This window comes from Cyanistes caeruleus, chromosome 1 (genome assembly GCF_971803275.1).
Source record: "Cyanistes caeruleus chromosome 1, bCyaCae1.hap1.1, whole genome shotgun sequence".
In the NCBI taxonomy this organism is placed as follows: Eukaryota; Metazoa; Chordata; class Aves; order Passeriformes; family Paridae; genus Cyanistes; species Cyanistes caeruleus.
The window spans coordinates 32,307,869-32,327,717 of NC_141701.1; the positions used below are offsets into that span (position 1 = coordinate 32,307,869).

General features: G+C 37.3%; 1 protein-coding gene across 23 annotated transcripts in view; it reads left to right on the top strand.

Annotated features, from left to right (window-relative positions):
• Positions 1 to 19,462, top strand: part of STAU2 (staufen double-stranded RNA binding protein 2) — a 172,129-nt gene extending 152,667 nt beyond the window's left edge. For all 23 annotated transcript variants that reach the window (XM_086884642.1, XM_086884733.1, XM_086884763.1 and 20 more), the window contains 2 exons: positions 17,401 to 17,489; positions 18,338 to 19,462. In XM_086884642.1, the coding sequence (XP_086740768.1) occupies positions 17,401 to 17,471 (71 nt within the window). In that variant the 3' untranslated portion in view covers positions 17,472 to 17,489; positions 18,338 to 19,462. The remainder of the gene's footprint in view (positions 1 to 17,400; positions 17,490 to 18,337) is intronic.
• Positions 19,463 to 19,849: the final 387 nt, after the last annotated feature.

Below are 19,849 nucleotides of genomic sequence, written 5' to 3' on the forward strand. Positions count from 1 at the left end.
GTTTATTAAAATATTCAGTGTATGTTGTTAACTTGTAACTCCGATATAGAAAATATCAGCAAATGCTTCTGAAATTTATTGAAGACTTCTTCCTGTCCCTGCTCCAGTGAAGGGTGAAAGTTGCATTGGATTGAACAATGTAACTCAAAAAATATTTTTTTTTACTTTTGTATTTTGTGTTTAGAATTCATAATAATTTATACTTAAACATTGTAAGTTAAAATTGCATATAGAATATCATATTAAAATATTGGAGGAAACTATTTGAATTTAGCTCTTCATATATGATGAGCTTTGATGAAATCATTGCAGTAGTTAAAACACAAGAGAGCTAGTGATCATGAAGAACAGATAGAATCTTTTTTCTTATGTTTCATCAAAAACACTGTTCATATACAAGTTTGTTGGTACCTCAATGTGCAGCTGCTGGTAACACTGATACCAGTAGAACAGCTTTTAGTCAGACAGAATATTATATATATTATATATGTAAATAAAACCTGAAAAAGATTGAAGGTTAGCGATACATCAGTATAAGAAGCATATATGACTATATGAAAAAACAAACTTTGTGTAAATTCTGCAGAACATACTTTCTTAAGAATGAGAATTTATTAATTTTAGTACAAAATATTTTGCCAACTTCTTAATGAAGTATTCTTTCACAGTCTGTTAACTATAATAATTATTAGATTTTTTTTTTCTCCAAGATTGTTAAGTTTTTGTCGGCTACCATTTTTCATTTCTTCTCTTTATACAGAGTTTTTTTACAGCATTTGAATGATTGATATTCACTGTATTGCTAATTGTTGCGCCCTTACTGGAGAAGACTAACAAACTTTGTCAGTTCATTACTGCTTCTTTTGTTTTCTTTTGTATGATTAATGCCCATTGTTGATACCAAGTTACAGTTCAGTCAACTGTGGCTTAGAAACAAGAATGTAATCAATGTTAGGGAAATATAAATTATTAACCAATTTTCAGGGGTTTCTGATTCTAATGAAGTTAGTTTCTTTACTAAATACATTTGAGTATCAAATTCCTCTATGGCACAGATAGAAAGAAAGAATGCCAGAATATTTGAAAATGGGATTGCATTGTATCATTTGCTCCTTATTTCAATCAAACATTTTTTTAGCCTTGTGGAATCCAAATTGAGAAGAAACAGGGCAAAAAATGGATCTATCATAGACCCCACATTCAGGGCAGCTGGGTTAGTCCACTGCTTTAGCATCCTTAGTGCTGTGTGTCCTGAATCTCGTGAAGCCTCCTAAGGGGTGCACAGAGATTTCACACTTTCTAGGCCATATCTACAGAAAGACAGCAGGACTCTTTCACATCTCTCCTAGACAGGCACATGTTGTTTTCAGGTCTAGAACAGTTTGCTTCCAGATGATAGGCAAGGAGCAAAACTATAGTTCTGAGGTAGAAACGCGGTCTACAAAACACTGTATTTTACTGATAGAACAGAAAGGTTTTCAGCATTGAATCTTCTCTTTTGGTGAGTAGTCCATAGGAAAAAAAAATATGCTTTGCAAATGTATTTCTAAAAATGAAAGTGAATGTATCTGCATAACAAATAAGGAGGGCAAAATTATTTTCATAGAGGAGCAGGTTGAAATACAAAAAGCAGTGGGGTCCATTAAGAAATATTTTCCTTTATGGCTGGTCCCAGGCTCACTTTTGTTTAGCTGAATGTGTTTTGCAGTAGAGTAAAAACACACAAGAGAGTCTGTCTCTTGTATCCTTAGTGTAGGGATTAAGTTCTTTCTCTAAGTTTTAAGAAAGCTTTCCTCATTTACAGGGAAAATGGATGGTAAGTATGAAAGTATTCCTTACTGATGGCTCTTCCAGGGACTTGCTTTATTTTTTGTTAGAACCTCTGTAGTAGTATCCTTTGCAGACTGACATTGGTTTACGTCACAGTTTGGATGATCTTCTCCAGTTGTATAATCACAGACCAGCATGGGGAGTCTGTGGGTGGTTTTAAGAGATTTTCTAGGTTTCTTTGTTCCAGGAGTTTGGTGTCCAAACATTATATGATTTGTTTATACTGATTTCATTGTGAAGGAAAGAATAAGTCTGATCTCCTCTTTACTGTAACTCGATAGCATGACAGTTATCTCAAGCATGGCTTCAGTTAGGTCTTATTCCTGCTTGAGGAATATTACTGTCTAATATGCATGACATTATACATGTATTTTCTCTGCTTCTGGTAGCAGCCTTGGAACTCTAGTGTTTTCTTCATGGTTTGATTTTATTGTTTATGTGACAGCTAAAATTATTACATTTTTAGAACTAACTGAGAGTGGACATAAAGATTTACTCTCCACTATCATTTAACTTACATTAGTATTTTTGCTTTTATTCTGAGTGTGATGATTTTAACTAACTTAATTTTACTCTGTGATGGCAGAGTAAAATTAAGATCCTGGAAACCCTCTCAAAGGGTTTGCATACATGTGAGGGCTTATTGGATCATTTGCATGAAGGGAGCTTGAATAGTGAAGGATTATTATTATTATTTATCTTAATAAAATCTTTTAGTAAGATAGAGCTGTATATTCATTAAAATGCCTTATACACAAGAATGTTTAATGAAACAGCATCCTGAGGGCTTTTTTTCTTAGCTGTGGTTGGATAGCTGCTAGTGGCTTCCATGCTTTACACAGTAACATAGACTTACTCAGGAAACATGAACTCTTCCCACAGCCTTCAGGTACTAATAATTATATATCATAGGAGACTGTCTAAATGCATGTGCAGCTATTTATCTACCTTTCCAGATAACCTGAACCTCCACATAACAACCTTAAAATACTCAGGATTGCACAGAGAAAGGATGAGAAGGAATATGGTTGCATCCAACTTTTTAAAGAAACCCCCAAAAGCAGAAGTACTGGATCGCAATTCCTGCTTTCATCACTTCTGAACTTACTGCTAAAGTACCAATTAGATAAAGAACAGAAATTATCTAGGCAGCAAGGGGTGATCCTCAGGACAGCTTAGTAACTGCTGTGATCAGCCTGTGGAGTCAGACTCCTCCCTTTCTTTGATCCATATATGTTGACTTCCTTTTTTTTTTGCAACAGCTGAATCTTCCCTATCATTGATCCTGGAGGTTAGATTGTCACCTTGGAGGTAGGATATGTAGTTTGTTGACCTACAGCTAAGAAATCTGAAATCTGTATGTCTGGTACTCTGGAAAATAGTGCTCACATCTGTGCCATTGACAAAAAGGACAAAAAGGAGAGTCTCACCTCCACCCACCTCTCTGCTGATCACCTTCTCAATGACAGCAGCAGGCTCTGCTCAGGCCTCTGGAGGGCTGAAGGGCCAGCTGTCTTCAGGAGAGGACTGTACATTTGTGCACACCAGCTGTCCAAGCTGCCAGGCCTCTGCCTGTGGTCCTGGCTTTGCAGATGAACTCCAGAGAGGACCAGGAGTTCACCTCTTGGCTTGGAGTACCTCATTGCCTGCAGGTAGCTCCACACTCATCATGTAGCTTTCTCAGCTCATTCTTCAGAGAAACCTGTCTCTGAGCTTAATGCTGAGTAAAAAAACAGAGTACTTAACTTTAGACCTTTGATTTTATTCCAGGGATGTGCTGTTTGAAACTTACAACACTTAATTTGTAAGCACCTGAATTTTTTATTGAATCTAATCCTGACAGGTTATTTTGTAACCAGCAAGATTTTGAGTTAGCTCTTTTTGACAGCTGTGGTTAATGGATTTTAATAACAGATGCTAGGATGAAATGATGAAATAGCCGTTAGAAGATCCTCCAGCTAAACCCCAGCTGTTTGGTAAAGTTTTTGGACATATATCTATATTTTTGACTGTAACTGTAAATGGAATAAAAGCAGGTCCATAGATACAGAGCTCAGTTAATCAGAGACAAGGAGTGTCTAATCTTCATTAGTGACCTACTAGTTGGAGAGGTTCCTGGATTTAAGAAGTTCTTGAGGAAATCTGTCTCCTGCTGTCTCTCTTGAACCACTTTTTGAAGTATACAGTACCCAACAGATACCATTCTTACCAGAAAAACACACAGGACAGCAATCATGGAGATGACTGAAGGTGCCTCTTACTACTCTTTATACCTGTGCAGTAGCAGGCTGAAGTAGGACTTAATGACTAAAGCAAATCCAAGAGAACAAGGCCAGTTCCTACTTAAATAAATATACAAACAGCAAGAAGCTGAATCTGAGGGTAGATTTGGCCTTTCTGTTAAAAAGGAGACCTGTAAGCAGTAGAAAATAATCCAATGAAAAGTATATCTACCACTTCACAAAATTCACAGGAAGGTAGCTGCTACTGATTTTAAGTGAGGACTAATCCTTCACTTCAAGACACATTGGCGAAGAAATGCTTGAATTTGTGTGTAAAATAGCAGCACTGGACTAGGCAGGGGGAAAATATGTATTATGAGGCTTTTCTGCAATGGTGTCATTTAACTTGATCACCAGATTGATGTGCCACTGCAGGCAGATTATTTTTTTATTTCACCTTAAGGAAATACCCAAATACCCTCACAGGATTTTGAGGTAAAAGGAGAAGCAATGAAGTCATGTTACAGCTCCTGTACTGCAAAAAGGCAGGTCAAAATATTCTACTTAAATATATATATATATAAACTTGAAAAGGCACAGGAGGGACAGAAACAGGATAGGTTTGGTTTTTGTTAGAAACCCACGGGTTTTGTCTCCTGCTTGTTGTCTAATAAAGGCAAGCTTTGGGGCATTTGGAAAGTATTCTCAAACCTGAGATAGAGAACTGGCAGAGCATAAGGCTCAGCTTCTCCTTTTCTTTACTAAGGAGCTAGACCATGTACAGCTTTCATTTATCAACCAGATTCAGCAGCATCTTCCCATTTTTCAGATACTGCCAGAATACTCAGACCCAAATGGTAAGCTGGAATTTATACATCTAATCTAAATTAAAAAAAAACTGATAGAAGACCTCTTTTTAAAAATTACCCTTTTCACTTGCCTCCTTCTGTCAGAATATGTGATGCTTCCATACACTAGCTCTCAAAAAAACCCCTGGTTTTATTTTGCAGTTCACCTCTAATTCCAAACACTGAGAGCTGGGAATGCTGGACACTATGAGCTAGTAAGGAATGTATAGGAGCTTAACAGCAGGAGCAACAGACCCAGGTTAAAAATTCAGTGACCAGGAACAAATGTGCCTTTTATTTTCATCTCCCACCTAAAATCCTAGATACAGTTTATTGGCTTTAAACTTTTCTCATTTAGTAGAATAATCTAAGCTTAGTGTTTCTTCTTAATCACATCCACTTAAAATGGGACATATATGGCTCTATAAATTAAGCTAGCACAGAAGTATTCTTTGTTTAAAAGACTTGGAAAGAAAATAAAGACTTGCTTGACAGTTAACTCTTAAATGGTATCTAAAATACCTGGAATTTTCCCTGAAAGGAGGTTATGCCTCTCCTGAAAATCACAAAATCAAGTTTAAACCACAAGTGATGGAAATGTACTGCTTGATTGTCTCAAAGTCAGGAACTAAGTATATGTCTGAAAAACATCAAGCTAAAGTGTTTCTTCAGGGTGATACAGCAGCTTAATGGCAGGGTCACCTTCTTTTGAATAAACCAGATTTTTTATCCCACAAAACACATCAAGAGCACAAGTATTTCCATTCACTTTTAAATAAACTAGAGACCTGTTGAATTTTTACAGGCATATGAATGTGGCACACCAAGAAGTCATTAGTGCAGTGGTTATATTTTGCACTTGTCTGTGATATTTTGACTGAAGAGTCTACCTTAGACCTAAAAAATGTTTTCTCAGAAATCATACATTCTCATACAAAGATTTTTAATACAAAGTTTTTTCTTAATTATTTTTCTGAGGAAGAATTTTGACCAGCTCTCCACTAGACTTCTAGTTGAATGTCAGATCCAGCTGCTCACATGTGCCCCTCAACAAATATGTACAAGTTTCCTCTTAAGGAGCAGCAAGATCTGCAGCATCCTTGTAATAGTGATGTACTTCTTCTCAAATTTGGGGTCCTGACATAAAAAAGGCTGGAATGAAGGATATGGTGTTGTGCATACCCAAGTGAAGGCAGGGAGCCAACAAAATGCTGTTGTAATTACAAGTGAACATTCTTGTATCATAAAACTGTAAAGAAAAAGCTATAAATCAGAGCCGGCCTGGTGGTCCCTGGCAGCAAAGCGCAAAAGATTTGAGCTCATTCCCTGGGCTAGCCAAGAGTGGGATCCTCATGGCAGCAGTGGCTCATTCCAGGGGAAGGGCATTCCTCCTGAGTGATGGTCATGAAACAGTGATTTTGGTGGGAGTCAGACCCAGCCTTCAGCCCTGAAGGAGTGATAGTCTGAAAAGTGCTGGCCATTGTGAAAAGTAAAGCAAGCTGTGAACCAGAGGAATTTTGTCTTCAAGAGAGTTTGTGTGTGTGTTTAGGAGCCTGCTGCTTTCAGCTTTAGGTTTGCACTACTGTTCAGATCCCAATATTGGATCTTGTACTTGAGGATGCAAGATCACCCTTTAATTCAGGTAGTTAGTTTAATATTTCTCTATGCTCACTCATGACACCAAATCATGCTAAAACTTTTGCATGGACATTATAAAAATGCAATGAAATTAAGCAATACTGTCCAAAATGTCACTACTGAAGTTCCCATCACTGATGAACATGGACCCAAACTTAATCTTCAGTTAGAAATAGGTTTTCCTTCTATCCTGGAACATTCTTCCTCTTTTCAGATGTCTCACAAGGATATAGCTCTTTAAAAATAATTGATCTGACTGGATAATTTACTAATTTCAAAAGTAACTAAGTAAGTAGCAGGAAGTTATGGAATGCTTATGTTAGCATTGGGCAGTTTTCTAGAGACATTCTTTAACACAAACTGCATGTGTGAATATTTCCTGTCCCTCTGAAAGATGTGGCTTGATCTTTGCCTACATTTACAGTTTGTGTTTGGAAAATAAGATGATGTACTGTTGTTAAAGTAAAATAATATAAAAAAATCCTAAGGGTGTGCAAGTGATTACAGCAAAACAAACCCCAAATTGACAGCTGCACAAACAGCACTTGCACAGCAGTGGTAGTCAGCTACTAAGAATGCCCAGTTTCCCTTCAGACTGGTAAGAATTTATAATTAATATCACATTTGGGAAGTCTTCTGTAATAAAACCACAATTTAATATGCTAACTTGATTACGGAAGAGATAAAGGAGAGTGAACAGAAATTCAGTGTTGTTTTGCAGAGTGTGTTCCCTCCCTGTTGATAGCAGTAAGAGAGCAAGACAGATGGTGTTTACCAGTATCAGCCCTACACTGGTTTAAGAGGTGCAATCCTGAAAGGTGAGGGGCTCTTTCCCGGACAGATGTGACCCCTCTTCAACCCTGATAAACTTCCCGAAAAGATGAGGGAAATTTGTACCGCACAGGATGTGCTCAGCACATTGAGGGATTGAGTTAGTAATGTCCCTGATAATTGTGGATACCTCATTGTAGGAGTCAGTTTTTATTTAAATTTTTTTAATAGGAGTATACACATCTGTCTTTATACCCAGCAGCTTTTCTGGCCCACAAGAAGTCCTCTGTGAATTTTCCCAACTGAGCTCAGTGGGATCTCTGTCAGCTGCAAGATTTATGTCATCTTTTTCAGTCCTGAGAACTGTTCCTTAAGCTTTTCACATCTGGATTTAATTGGAAAGACATTAAAAGACATTAAGTGTGCTGGAAAAGCATATTTTAGAGAAGATCTTTATGGACACTTCCATTAAGGGAGCTGATGGTTGTAGGTTAAAATGGGATGAGGACAAGCCATCAACGGTTAGCGAAGACAAAATTATATTACAAACTGCTTCAGATGAGAAGTTTGTCCTGGAGCTCTTGGGTCTGACTCTGCTCACACTTAAATCAGCTTCAATTAGGAAAAAAATACCGGCTAATGCAGTGAAAGAATACTCTAAGATCAGAATCAAAAACTTCTTCCTTTTGGAAACACTCAAATTTCTAATTACATGCCATATATGCTAAATATAATGCTTTTAGCTGTCAATCTAGATTTGCTACTTTGTTGGACATACATGCACACTTGTAAAATGAGACTTGGAGAATGAAGAGGGGGATTGGTCACTGGGGCTCGGAGGGTGGAAGTATCCTTCTCTGAATGCCAGTGTGCTGGCCAGAGGAGTAAAGTTTCACAGAAGCAGAGATAGGATACAATTTAGTACGTGGGCTTCATTACAGATGTTGTAATGCAAGAATCTACAGCACTAAACTCCCCCATTGTTCCAGCTTCAATTTGCTCCTTGAAGAAACCAATGGCCAATGCTTTGCATTAAGTGTAATCTATTTCTTTTGTCTTCAAACCTAAGTTTCTAGTCATGTTTAGACTGACAAGCGCTTAAAATTTAAAGTAATGGACTCAGTATGAGAGAACAAACATTCTTTCATTCTAGAATTGCTAAAACCAAGGAATCTGATAGTTAGGAAATTACTCCCATGTCTAAAGTAAAGTGTATGGTCTTTAGACATAAAAATATGTCAAGTTTAAAGAAAAAAAATAGGTAGTTTTGTTCAACATTGTGGGAAGAAAAGTACTCTTTAGAATATTTCAGGAAAAAAAATAATTGTGAGAGGCTCTCACCAGTCATTTTCTCCTAAAAAGGGAGACTTTTTCTCCACTATGTCATAGAAAATATTTTGCATTGTTGGGAAGATGATAGCTTGATGAGTGATAGTGGTAGGAATGAGGCATTTGAATTAAATGACTGTAGCTCAGACTTTTAACATTTTCTATCATTAAATACCTTTATTCAGAATCTTCTCTTTCTATCTTGGCCTATGCCAAAATGCATGTAAACTAGTAAAACTGAGTCTTACTTTTATTGCCTGATCTTGGGCCAGCCCTTTCTGTGCTTATGTTGTCTCGCTTTGGTTTCATTCTCTTTTAAAACAGCATTAATTAAACTACCTCTATTCCTTAGTGACACTTTTCTCATGAAGAAGAGAATATTTGCAAGGAGAGCCAAAAAGTACCCAAACACTAGTGAGCGTGTTTGACAAATTCAGTTTACTAAATGAAGAAGTAACCATGTTGATGCAAATATTGAGTAATACTTGATAGCTTGAACCTTGTTGTACACTGATTTTGGTGTGGATATTTGGGAATTCATAAAAATCTTATAAGATTTTTTTTTTGACTACTCTGTATGAGAAATTACCTAAGAAAACCACTTAAATAACAGAATAAATGCTTACAGTTCATTAATTTTGTTGAGAGTGTTCTAGCTATGTCTATGTTACTATGGGTCAGGGCCCATTCCCTCATGGGGAATACCACGGCCATTTATGTATTGATACCTGTGTAGTGAAGGCAGTGGCAGTGATGTCAAAAGCAGGATGGAACTGTGGAGGTCTGATAAAAGAAGAGGATAGTCCAACACAGCATATTTTAGAAGTCACTGTAAATTCTTACACAGTCGAGAATCTCAGTCCACTGTTTTAAAATCAAGAGGTCAAAACCTTCTGCAATAGATGCAGGGTTAATGGCTGCAGAATTGCAAATCTATTGCAGTCATGTGGAGAAATGCCTGTGAATAAACAAACAAACAAACAAACCAACAAACCAAATCATCCTGAGAACGCAGCTGACAAGGATATTTTCCAGCCATCAGTGATGAGAGAGTGATTCATGGCCTTTTTTCAATGTTGGTGCAGGATTTTGCCTGAGGATATGCATTCTGCTGTTTTCAGTTTTACATTTGAAGCTGTCTTTCTTAAAATCTCCTATAACTTTTGTCTGCAGCTCTTCAATCATGCTTGAGTGTGGTCTTAGTTGCGTAATTTAAGCCTCTACCTACCAATACAATAATTGGCCATCTAAATACTCTAGTTTGGAAGTCTCTAATTACTGAGAGCCACTATATTATTAAAATGTCTACCTCCTTCTGAAAGTTAGTGTTTAAGTAGTTTTTGTCTAAGGATATAAAATTAGAAGCAAGATTAATTTAAGATTAATTGCTGTCTAGTGAAATTCTGTTGTGTATATGTAGTGTAGACACTTGGAAATTTAATTTCAAAGTATTTTCTTCTATGTTCATAAGTAATCTGTGATGATGTGTGATTCTTTCTGTATTTGTTCTTAGAATTGCAGCAACTGACAGGAAAATTTGAAGTCTTCAATTTAGAAATAAATTTACTTTAAAAGAAATTCCAGAATTCTAGACAAAATCTATAGCAAGTACACTGGAGAGACACTGAAAATATCTGCTACAGATTCACTTAATTCTTAATTCTGTTTTAACTATTTAACATTTTTTAACTGTTTTTATTTTAACAAATTTAACTGTTTATGTTTTAACATAATTTTAACTGTTGGTACTGAGGCCAAACTTTCATACCTCACTTCACCATTAGAGGATGTAGACACAGCTCAGTAGATACTGAACCTGAAAGCTCTTTTGAGATGCTCATGAAGAAGCATCAGTTTACTGGTTTTCTGCATAAATTGTCATGAAGGTAAAAGTCTTGGTAGCACTTGAGTATATTTCCCCTTTCAACTGGGAATATGTGTGTGGAAGGAGTCTGAGAAGATGCAGTCCCGGATAGTCCGAGTCCCATATAGATCCTTTAGCAATCCCTTCCTCTCTTTTTCCTACCTGCAAGTAAGGACACAACCTAAACTTGGCAACTAGACTAACCTCTCCATGCTGGATTAATGCTTTATATTCTGTCAACTTAGATGTGTTTGACTTCAAGTATCATTTATTAAATCCTCTTCATACGAAAGCATATCTTTTACTAATTTTTAAATAGGTGCTTTTTGGTATGCTTTTCTTTCTTTGTGACTGGGAAGCTTTGTATCACCATTAGAACAATAGAACTGTCTCACCCCAGATGATAATGCAGCTCTTTCTTGGGCTTTAAGAGAATGCTTCACTATTCCTTACTCCTGGAATTATTTCATGGTCCCAAGAATGGCAGACAAATTTCTAGTGTGGTGGTTCACATGGAAAATAAGCCATGCCCAAGTGACTGTCTCTACTGTTAAAGCAGTCTCTTTACTTTAATAGATGAAGTAGAATTGAGGTTGAAGATCAAAACCTATGGAAATAAAGTTCCATGTTGAATAGTGTCTTTCACTCCACACACTTCTCAGCATATTAAGAGGCGTGGAGGAATGAATACATCTTTCCAGTAAAACTAGGTGGAAGAAGGTGGCATGCATGCTGTTGTTGATAGAAGCTCTGTTAAATATATTGGAAAAATTGTTCAAGAACAGTTAATCCTTACTTTAGGATTACCCCCAGAAAGCTGGCAAGGTCAGGCTGTACATGGATTGTGTGTCATTTAAATTCTGGCTGCATGAGTTGCCTGGGGGCAGCATTAATTACTACTTGGGACTTGTTCTAAGCTACATCTATGAATCATATTCTTTGTTTGAAAATAGTGGACTCCTCCTATCCTCCAAGCTCCTTCTCTTGACAGGTGCAATCAGTAGCCTCAAGTGTAGTGCCTATCAGGTGACTATGCCTTTGTGCAGAGATTAATCAGTTTGGAAAATGCTATTTCCATGTAAACTACATGACTTAATCAGATTATAACCCTGTGTTCTTCATGCATATCATAAACAATATGAGGAAAGAGCTTAAAGTCATTTAATTAAGGTTTACACTGTGTGCTGTGAAAAGCCTTTCTGAACTTAATATTCAAACAGATTTTAACATTGGTTCACATGAAATCTAATCAACTGGAGAGAACAGCACATTGAAAGGAAAGAGATGAAAACTCCTAGCAGGAGTTATTGCTTGCAATATAGTAAATTCATTAACAGCAGAAGCTGTGAGAAAAAGGGATTTGTTTGCAATACCTAGTTTTTGTTTAGCTTGTATGTAGCCAACCTGACAAATCCGAAAGATTTAAATAAGTATGTTAAGGAGTCAAATTTTAACTACTCTGTGTGCATATATGTAAGTCTACACAAACAAATGTATCTTCTCTTTGTGCATTTCTCTCTGCATGAAGTATTGAGTGTGGGCAAGTTAAAGGCAGGTGGAAGCTTAGTCAAAAATTTCTTCAACTAGAGAAAGCAAAAGCAATCGCCAAGAACAGTAATTTGAATACATACAGATTTAAATGGTTACTCAGTTTTGGGGCACTGAGCCTTCAAACTCACCTCTATAGCTGTAATATTGTTGGGTTTTTTTCAATAGCCTTTAAATGTGAAATTAAAATCCATATATTAAAAACTCATGAAGTGCATCCCATTACTGACACAAACAGTTTTGTTGCAATTTATTGCACAGCTGACATTGCCTTTTGAGGCTCAGTAGTCAGGGTGAGGGAAAGAAACTCACTGATTAGGTGGACATTTTTTCTTTTGATCTAGAAAACAAATAAATATTGATCTGTTTGTAAATAGTGCCAGTTTTGCTCATGCTCTGCTGTTTGGGTTTTTGGCTTGAAACTGAAATCCAGGACTGAAGTCTGTGATGGTAACCTGGTATGCAAACATGTTCTCAAGCCTAAACTTGAGCAACAGAGACTTGTTGATGCATATGGCATGTGACTACAAGAAACATGACCACAATGAATCATTTGACTCAGCAAACTCAGTCCTGAACTAAGACCCAGCTACTAAAGACAGTAAAATCTTGTTCTTCGTGACCTTCTCTAGACCCTGACAAGTCAGTCTTGCAGTTTCTGCCTATAATTTTATGTCTTTGGAAAACACTGATTAAGTCCAAGCTGAATGTGTTTTTTTTATATACTTAGAAAATTGATGTTAGGAGCAATAATGCCAGTGAACTAACAGTATGAAGCAGTGTGTTTATTGGGATTGTCTCAGACCTCCTTGGTAAAGTCAACTGGAAGGGCCACAGAGACAACAAACTTTTACAATTTTCAGTTTCACGGAATAAGCTGAAATGTAATATAAATTTAAGAGGAAAAACACAAACCACATACTGTGTTGAAACAAATGTTAAAATTTTATCGTGAGGATGTGCTGTTAAATGCATATGGGCTAGTGGAGTGCCTGTCTGTGGTTTTTGCTTGAAAATGATCTAATGTTACTAGATTGTCATTATAAGACACTTAACCCCCAGAGTGAGAAACAGGAAGAATATTTGCAAGTTTCAGTGCTATTTACTAATTGCCAATTGACTTGAAGAAAGCTAAAAAATGACTGGAAACATCCATCCCTGTCCTGATACACACACATACTAATGGAAATGGCAGCCAAGACAAACAGCTAGCAGTGCGGTGCATCCTGTTGGCATTGTATTTTTGGCACTGTTGTAGCTACACAAAAAACAAGTGATACAAGAAATGTGTAAGGACATCTGTTCTGTAACCTATGGGGCTTCACTCACAAAACAGTTGTAAAATCTTCTGGGGGAGAGAAGAATTTCTCTGTATCTGTGCAGATGCTCTATTGTAAGAAAAATATCAATGGAAGGAAGTGTTGAGCCTTTAAAAGAGGAAATTGTTCACCAGATTCGCTGTCAAATGTTCCATTCTTTTCCTTCCTTTTCATTTAACCTAAGTTATCTGCCATTCATAAGTTATATTTAAGACAAGCAGTGTAAATCTATTGGGACTAATAGAATTGAATCATGGATTAAATTAGCTTGGTGTCTGCTTGTAACTCTTCTTCACTGCAGATTACTTGAGCTCTGTGTTGCTCTGCTGACTATTCAGGTCACAGCCTCTAAGCTACCAGCTTCCTTCCTGAATCCAGCATCTTCATGTCTGTCTAGGGGCATGATGGGGAGAGAAGAAACATTAAAGACATCCATTAAGATTCAAAGTATTGTTTACTCACCTGCTTCTCTTAGCTTGCTGATCTTTCCAGATATAAGCAGGCTATGGGAGAAAGGAAAGGGGGAGTTCTTAGTACACTGCGAGGCTCTTTCTACCATTCCTCTACTCTCCTTCAGCCATATCCCATGAATGGACCTTTTAAAAAGGAAATAAACTTACTCAAAACTCAAATCTTGTTGAAAATGTTGGGGTATAAGTAATTAGGCTTCTCCCACAGGTGAGTTATGGAGCGTTAGACATGATTCCATGAAAAATAAATTAGACCTCCTATGAGCCTGGATGGAACACATTAGGGAAAACTGGAAATTGGAGAGGGACTGTGAGGTGTAGGAGGTTGGGAGAACCTGGGGAAGAAAAGCCTAGCCCTGGGGTCTGCTGGAGTCCTGGGTGGGAGAGCATTTAGGAGCTGGAAAAATGCAGGCTTCAACAGCACCCACAAAAACCCTGACACCTGTAGCTGGAAGATCAAGGATACAGGCACAGGACTGCTTCCCTGGCGATTGCTCCCTCTGATATTTGCTTTCACAAGTGCAATAGGTCTGAGATTTTATCTTTTATGTCATATTTCAGTTTGGGAAAGGCATGGCTTAAAGACAGATGAGACAGCAAAATGAGACTGCACCACGTTATAAGCATTAGGATTTGGAATTTGTGTTGGTGTTAAACATGTTTATTATTGAACACCTTGAATCATATTTTCATTTTATGTGTTTTCTCTAATTGTTCCATATTTACTTTATTGACACCCATATGCTTCTGTGTTCCCATTGACACGCAATGATCTATGCTTATAGGCAAAGTGTTCATTATTTTATATTGTGGGACTTCTTCCCTTGCTATTAGAACAGGAGAAGGGCTCTCTTCATCTGATTCTATTAAACTAGTGGCTAATATTCATCCAGGAAGTTCCAAATCAGTTTTCCTGGAAAACAACCCTGAAAGCAGCTCTGTAATTCTGTAATTTATGTGGGATGCCTCGCAAATAGTCAGTTCTCTGAGTAAAACAGTAGTAAGTAACAGCTACTCAGAAATTCTAGAATTTGGATGTTTGCGTTGGTCTAATTAATCTCTTGATGATTTTGGGATTTCAGTTACCCCTAATTGAGACCAGACTGTTCTGCAGATCATATGATCAATCTGTGATTTAATCTTGAATGAAACTTTACTTGGCTCTACTTACAAACTGTGACCAGGGCCTTTTTGTCTAAGTCACTGTACAAACAAATAACTGAACACAAAGTTCTTCCACAATAAGTTTGCTGTTCACACATCAGACCAGGAAGCTAAGAGTGGGTATGAAAAAGTAAACAAGGTGGGTTGAGAAACATATGAGGTAGCAGGTTAACTGTGTGGGAGGAGCGGATGTCTCAGCTTCCTTCTCTCCTTGCAGTGCTACCTGGTAATGGGCTTTGGTTTACCATACATAAGAAGGAAGGAGATTCTGATAGTTTTGCTAATGTGCATGAGGAAAAAATGGATGTGAGAAGACAGGAGATTCTTGGGTGCCAGTCCCTACCCATTGGATTCTTTCTCTCTCTTCTCATGCTAACCCATGACAAGTTAAAGGACAAGGAAGCATAAGAGCCCAAATCACTCCCCTTCCTCACATGATGAGTCGTGCTTGCATTGTGATGTAAAGGACCTCAGGGAGAGGAGGAGAAGAGAGAAACTGTGATGAAGAAATGTGATGGGTTGCTGGAACAGAAAAGTTAAGGGGAGAATAGTTGAAAACCCTCATTTGCCACTGTGGGAATTATTTGTGATGAGCAGTGATTTTGCTGTGCAGTCAAGATCAAGGATGCAAAGACAGATGGTGGTTAGATCTTATAGAAATAGAGAATGCACATGTGAAACTTGTGAAAGGACACTATGGGGTGGTAGAGAAAGAACTATTATGAAGAATGGAAATATATCAAAACATTAAGAAAAACAGAAGAAATGAGGAAAGAGAAAATTCTCTCAGGGGAACTCAGTGAGTGATAAAAGCAAAAGATCCAGAGATGGGATCTCATACAGGGAGCTCAGAGCACAGGGTAAAGTGGATTGTAGGTAACAGTTATAATCTGAGGTTTACCAAGAGACTTTATAAAATGTTCATCGCTCTTTTTGTCAGGGCACAAACCATAACATTTCAGACTAGAAAGATTCTACTTTCATGCATTATGGGTGGGAGTACCCTGTACAGCCTTCTGAGGTTTTAGCAGCTAGTCATTGCTATAGACAAATATGGGACATGTGGTCTTCTACTTTGGGGCAGCCTGGCAATTTTTGTGCTGTTATTCATCTCACCAAAATACACATTGTCTAATAATATTTAAGTTGTATAAACATACCTTTCAAGTGAAGGAGTCATTGAGACAATCCAGGCAAAGAATTAGTACAAAGGCAAATCTAGTTCTTCATTACAATGGCAGCTCCTGTTCCAGGCAGGGCCCCTGCTCTCTGAGGGAAAGGATGATAGAGACATGGATTCTTTCAGTCCCATCAAATAAGACAGCAGTAATTGTTGCTTCACTGTGAACAGCAGTTTAACAAGCACCTGCTTGAGGTGTTAGCTTAGGGCACATTGTCTGTGAAAAGTCACCTTTTCTTTCCCCTGTGATTACTTCTGAATACATCTCAGGAGGAAGTGAATAAAAAGCAAAATCCATTTTGCGGTTCTGCTTTACATTTCACCTTCTCAACAGAACTGACCTCAGCTGTTTTATTGTGCTGGCTCTACTTTCAAAGTCAGCCTTGTGATGTCATAGAGTTTCATAATCAACCTTTTCTGAATCAATTACAAAAATTAATTTCATTTTACCAAAGCAGATAGAGGGAAGAGAAGAAGGGGGGCTCATAGTAGATGAGGCAGAAGTTGGTCAGTGAAGAATGCACAGGAAAATAGATAGATAAAAAGATAAAATAAAGATAAGACAATAAAAGATTATTAATATCTTATTATATCAAGATAGTATCTTATATTAATATAAGATATTATTAATATCTTATCTTAATAAAAGATAAGATAGATAAAAATGGACTGTTCTTCTATTCCTGATTCTCTCTAATCATCCCATATTGGCTCCCCCTGATTATCACATTTCACTACCTGTGTGAAAGACATCAGGCTGTAGCATTGTTCCAGATCTGAATTTGGAGTGCTGGTAGTGTCCTGCTGACCCTCTTCCCACTTGTCACACCTTCTGCAACCATGTGCGACTCAAAAGTTTGTCCACAGGATCTCTGGGAGGTGTGGGCTCTCAGAAAGCAGGTGGGGAAGCTGGAGAGACTTTGCAGCCAGAAAGCCAAGAATCCTAAAAGTATATCCTGTTCTTCATATAATGGTGAAGCTTGCATTGACACAAATGGGAGTCAAGTCACTCATGTGCCCAGGAAGGAGATATCCTCAATCCATGCACAAGCACAGCTGTTTATCACGGAGCTGTTGTGCACCCACTCCCTCAGCTCTATAGACTAAACGGCTTCAATATACAAGAAATTAATTGAATCTAGAACACACACCTTCCTTTATTTGGTGCTAATATAATTGTGCCAGTGGGTTTTTTTGACAACTCATTTTTTCTTTAGGCAGCGTTAAGTGCCTTGAAACAGTTTTCAGAACAAGGACTGGATCCAGTGGAAGGAGCTATGAAAGTTGAGAACGGATCACATGAAAAGTAAGTACCATTTAAATCCTCTGCATTTTAATGCCTGTGTGGCATGGTAGATAAGAAATGCTAATTAAGAGCTTAGTTGCCCTTTTAAACCTATGCAAAACTATTTCCTCTGGAATTTACATACAGTTTGTGACAATTTGAGAGGATAAACACGATTTCAGGTTTAGTGTTACTGATAATGTTTACTAATGAGCTATGAGACAGTCAGTCCTGTGGAAATGCTAAAGAAAAGGATTTTCTTTCCATTGTATGGATTCTGTGTAAGTAGCATAACATGATTTTTGTCAAATGTGTTGTAGCACATGATATTGCCCGTAAATAAGCATAACTATCTGCCAATAAGTCATTATGACTGTGAGCTGAATTTTACCTCAGAGAATTTAAAAGTTTAAATTTCTTTCAGGTTCTAAAAAACTCTGATATGGAATATTAACTTTAAGTAGTAGACAATAGAGCAGGGTTTCACACTGGATTTTCAATTAATTAAGAAAGTGGGATTGTCCATCCAGTAAAGATTTTTTTTCCCAGCTGCTAGTCTGTTTATGTAAAGAAAGTAGTGTCGTGTTACTAAATAAATTAGGAAGTAATAGAATAAAAGAAGTAAGACTAAAAGTGGCGTTTGGAATTTTCAGTAGATATATTGTGGCTATTTATAAACTAATTTAATCAGAAACATTTTTCCATATGATCTCATCAGCATAGTATTTGAACATAAATATTGTTGTTTCACTTTAAAATGTTACCTTCCACAGTGACCTTTGAATCTCATGTGCCATCTGGTAATAAACATGTCTTAAAGATGTGCAACCCTGGACCTTACCACTCTTGTTAATGTATTAATCTTTCAGACAAGTCAAGCATCTGGGAGAGAAGGCAGACAATAAACAGACTAACTCAGGCACCATTGCTCAGGACTGCAAGGATTCAAAGGCTGTCGTCTAGGAGCTTCCCAGCACCCACGGCTGCCACTGCATCCTTATAAACCTGTCAACACGCAATAGGGTGTATGTGTACAAGGAAATGAATGACTAATACCATTATTTGAGTCTTATGTGAAGACAACACTATTCTAACACAAGAGATAGAATACATGGTACTGTTTATTCAACTGTGGAAAAAAATAAAATTGAACATTTCCCTTAGAACTCGAGATCAGAGCGTAACTCAATTGCCCAGAGGCAGAAGAAGTCTGATCGTGTTACTGGAGGTTAAAATAACAATGAATTAACAAAAAGTGTTAGTAAAAAAAAAAAACAACAACATGGGAAACTTTACAATTGATTAATATTGAGGAAAACAAGTCATTATTGGTTCAGTTATACAATTTTTTGTAGTGTAGTTTTAAGTTCAGCTTACTGTTTTTTAAATAATGCTTGAATATTTTAAAATTAACCAATGACAGTGCTGTGAGAATTGTAGTTGTTGTCTTCATATATAGTCATACAGCTTATCTTTTTATGCAGACATTATGCATTCTTCATTCTATATGAATATGTATGACTTTAAGATGCACTACTCAGAGTTGTATGCAAACAGAAGTTTAAGTCTTGACAAGTATTTGCTTAACATGAACAGATGTTAGTTATGATCATTTTCTATATACTCCAGGAAAAAAACAAATATGGTATTTGATTTTCCTTGCCATAATCAATTAAAGAGGCGTCTTGCCTCCAAGCAACATTTTCCCCTTCAATTCTGCTCTCTGTTGTGTGAAGCACATCTACACCCCATTCTGTGTGTTGTATCAACCCACTGTTTGCATCAACTGAGTGTTTTTAATCTCTGCATTCGGACCAAGAGCAAAAGGGAGGACTGCAATGTTATCAAGCCAAGGGTGGAAACTGTTGATGTAAAGATCATTCTTTTGTGAAAGGAGTGGCAGCAGAGATAAGACCTGTGGCTGCTCTGTACCAGCATATTTCTTTTAAGTATGTGGCCAAATGCAGTAAAACCACATCAGTTCATGTGTACAATGACAGTGTCTTCTCTTTCTTTATCACTCACAGTTAGACAACTAAGAGAAAAAAAGGAAAACAATTAAAAACTAACAAATGACTGGCTACCACACTAGAGCCAGGTTTCAACCAAGCTGTCCCCAGGCCACCACTTTCTACAAACTCACTGTGTTAGACCAGACATGCTGGTATTTAGGTCACTTATCTATCCAAAATACAGATGATTTTATTTAACGCAACAGATAAATCTTAACTGCATAACAGCCTTGACAACATTGCACAAGATTGTAGAAGCACGAAAACCAGAGATCACAACTCAGTGACTCACGCAGAAAAGCAGAGGAACAGCAATGTGAGGAAGTGGTGCAAGGTACAGTGGCATTGATTCACCTCTGGGACGGGCTT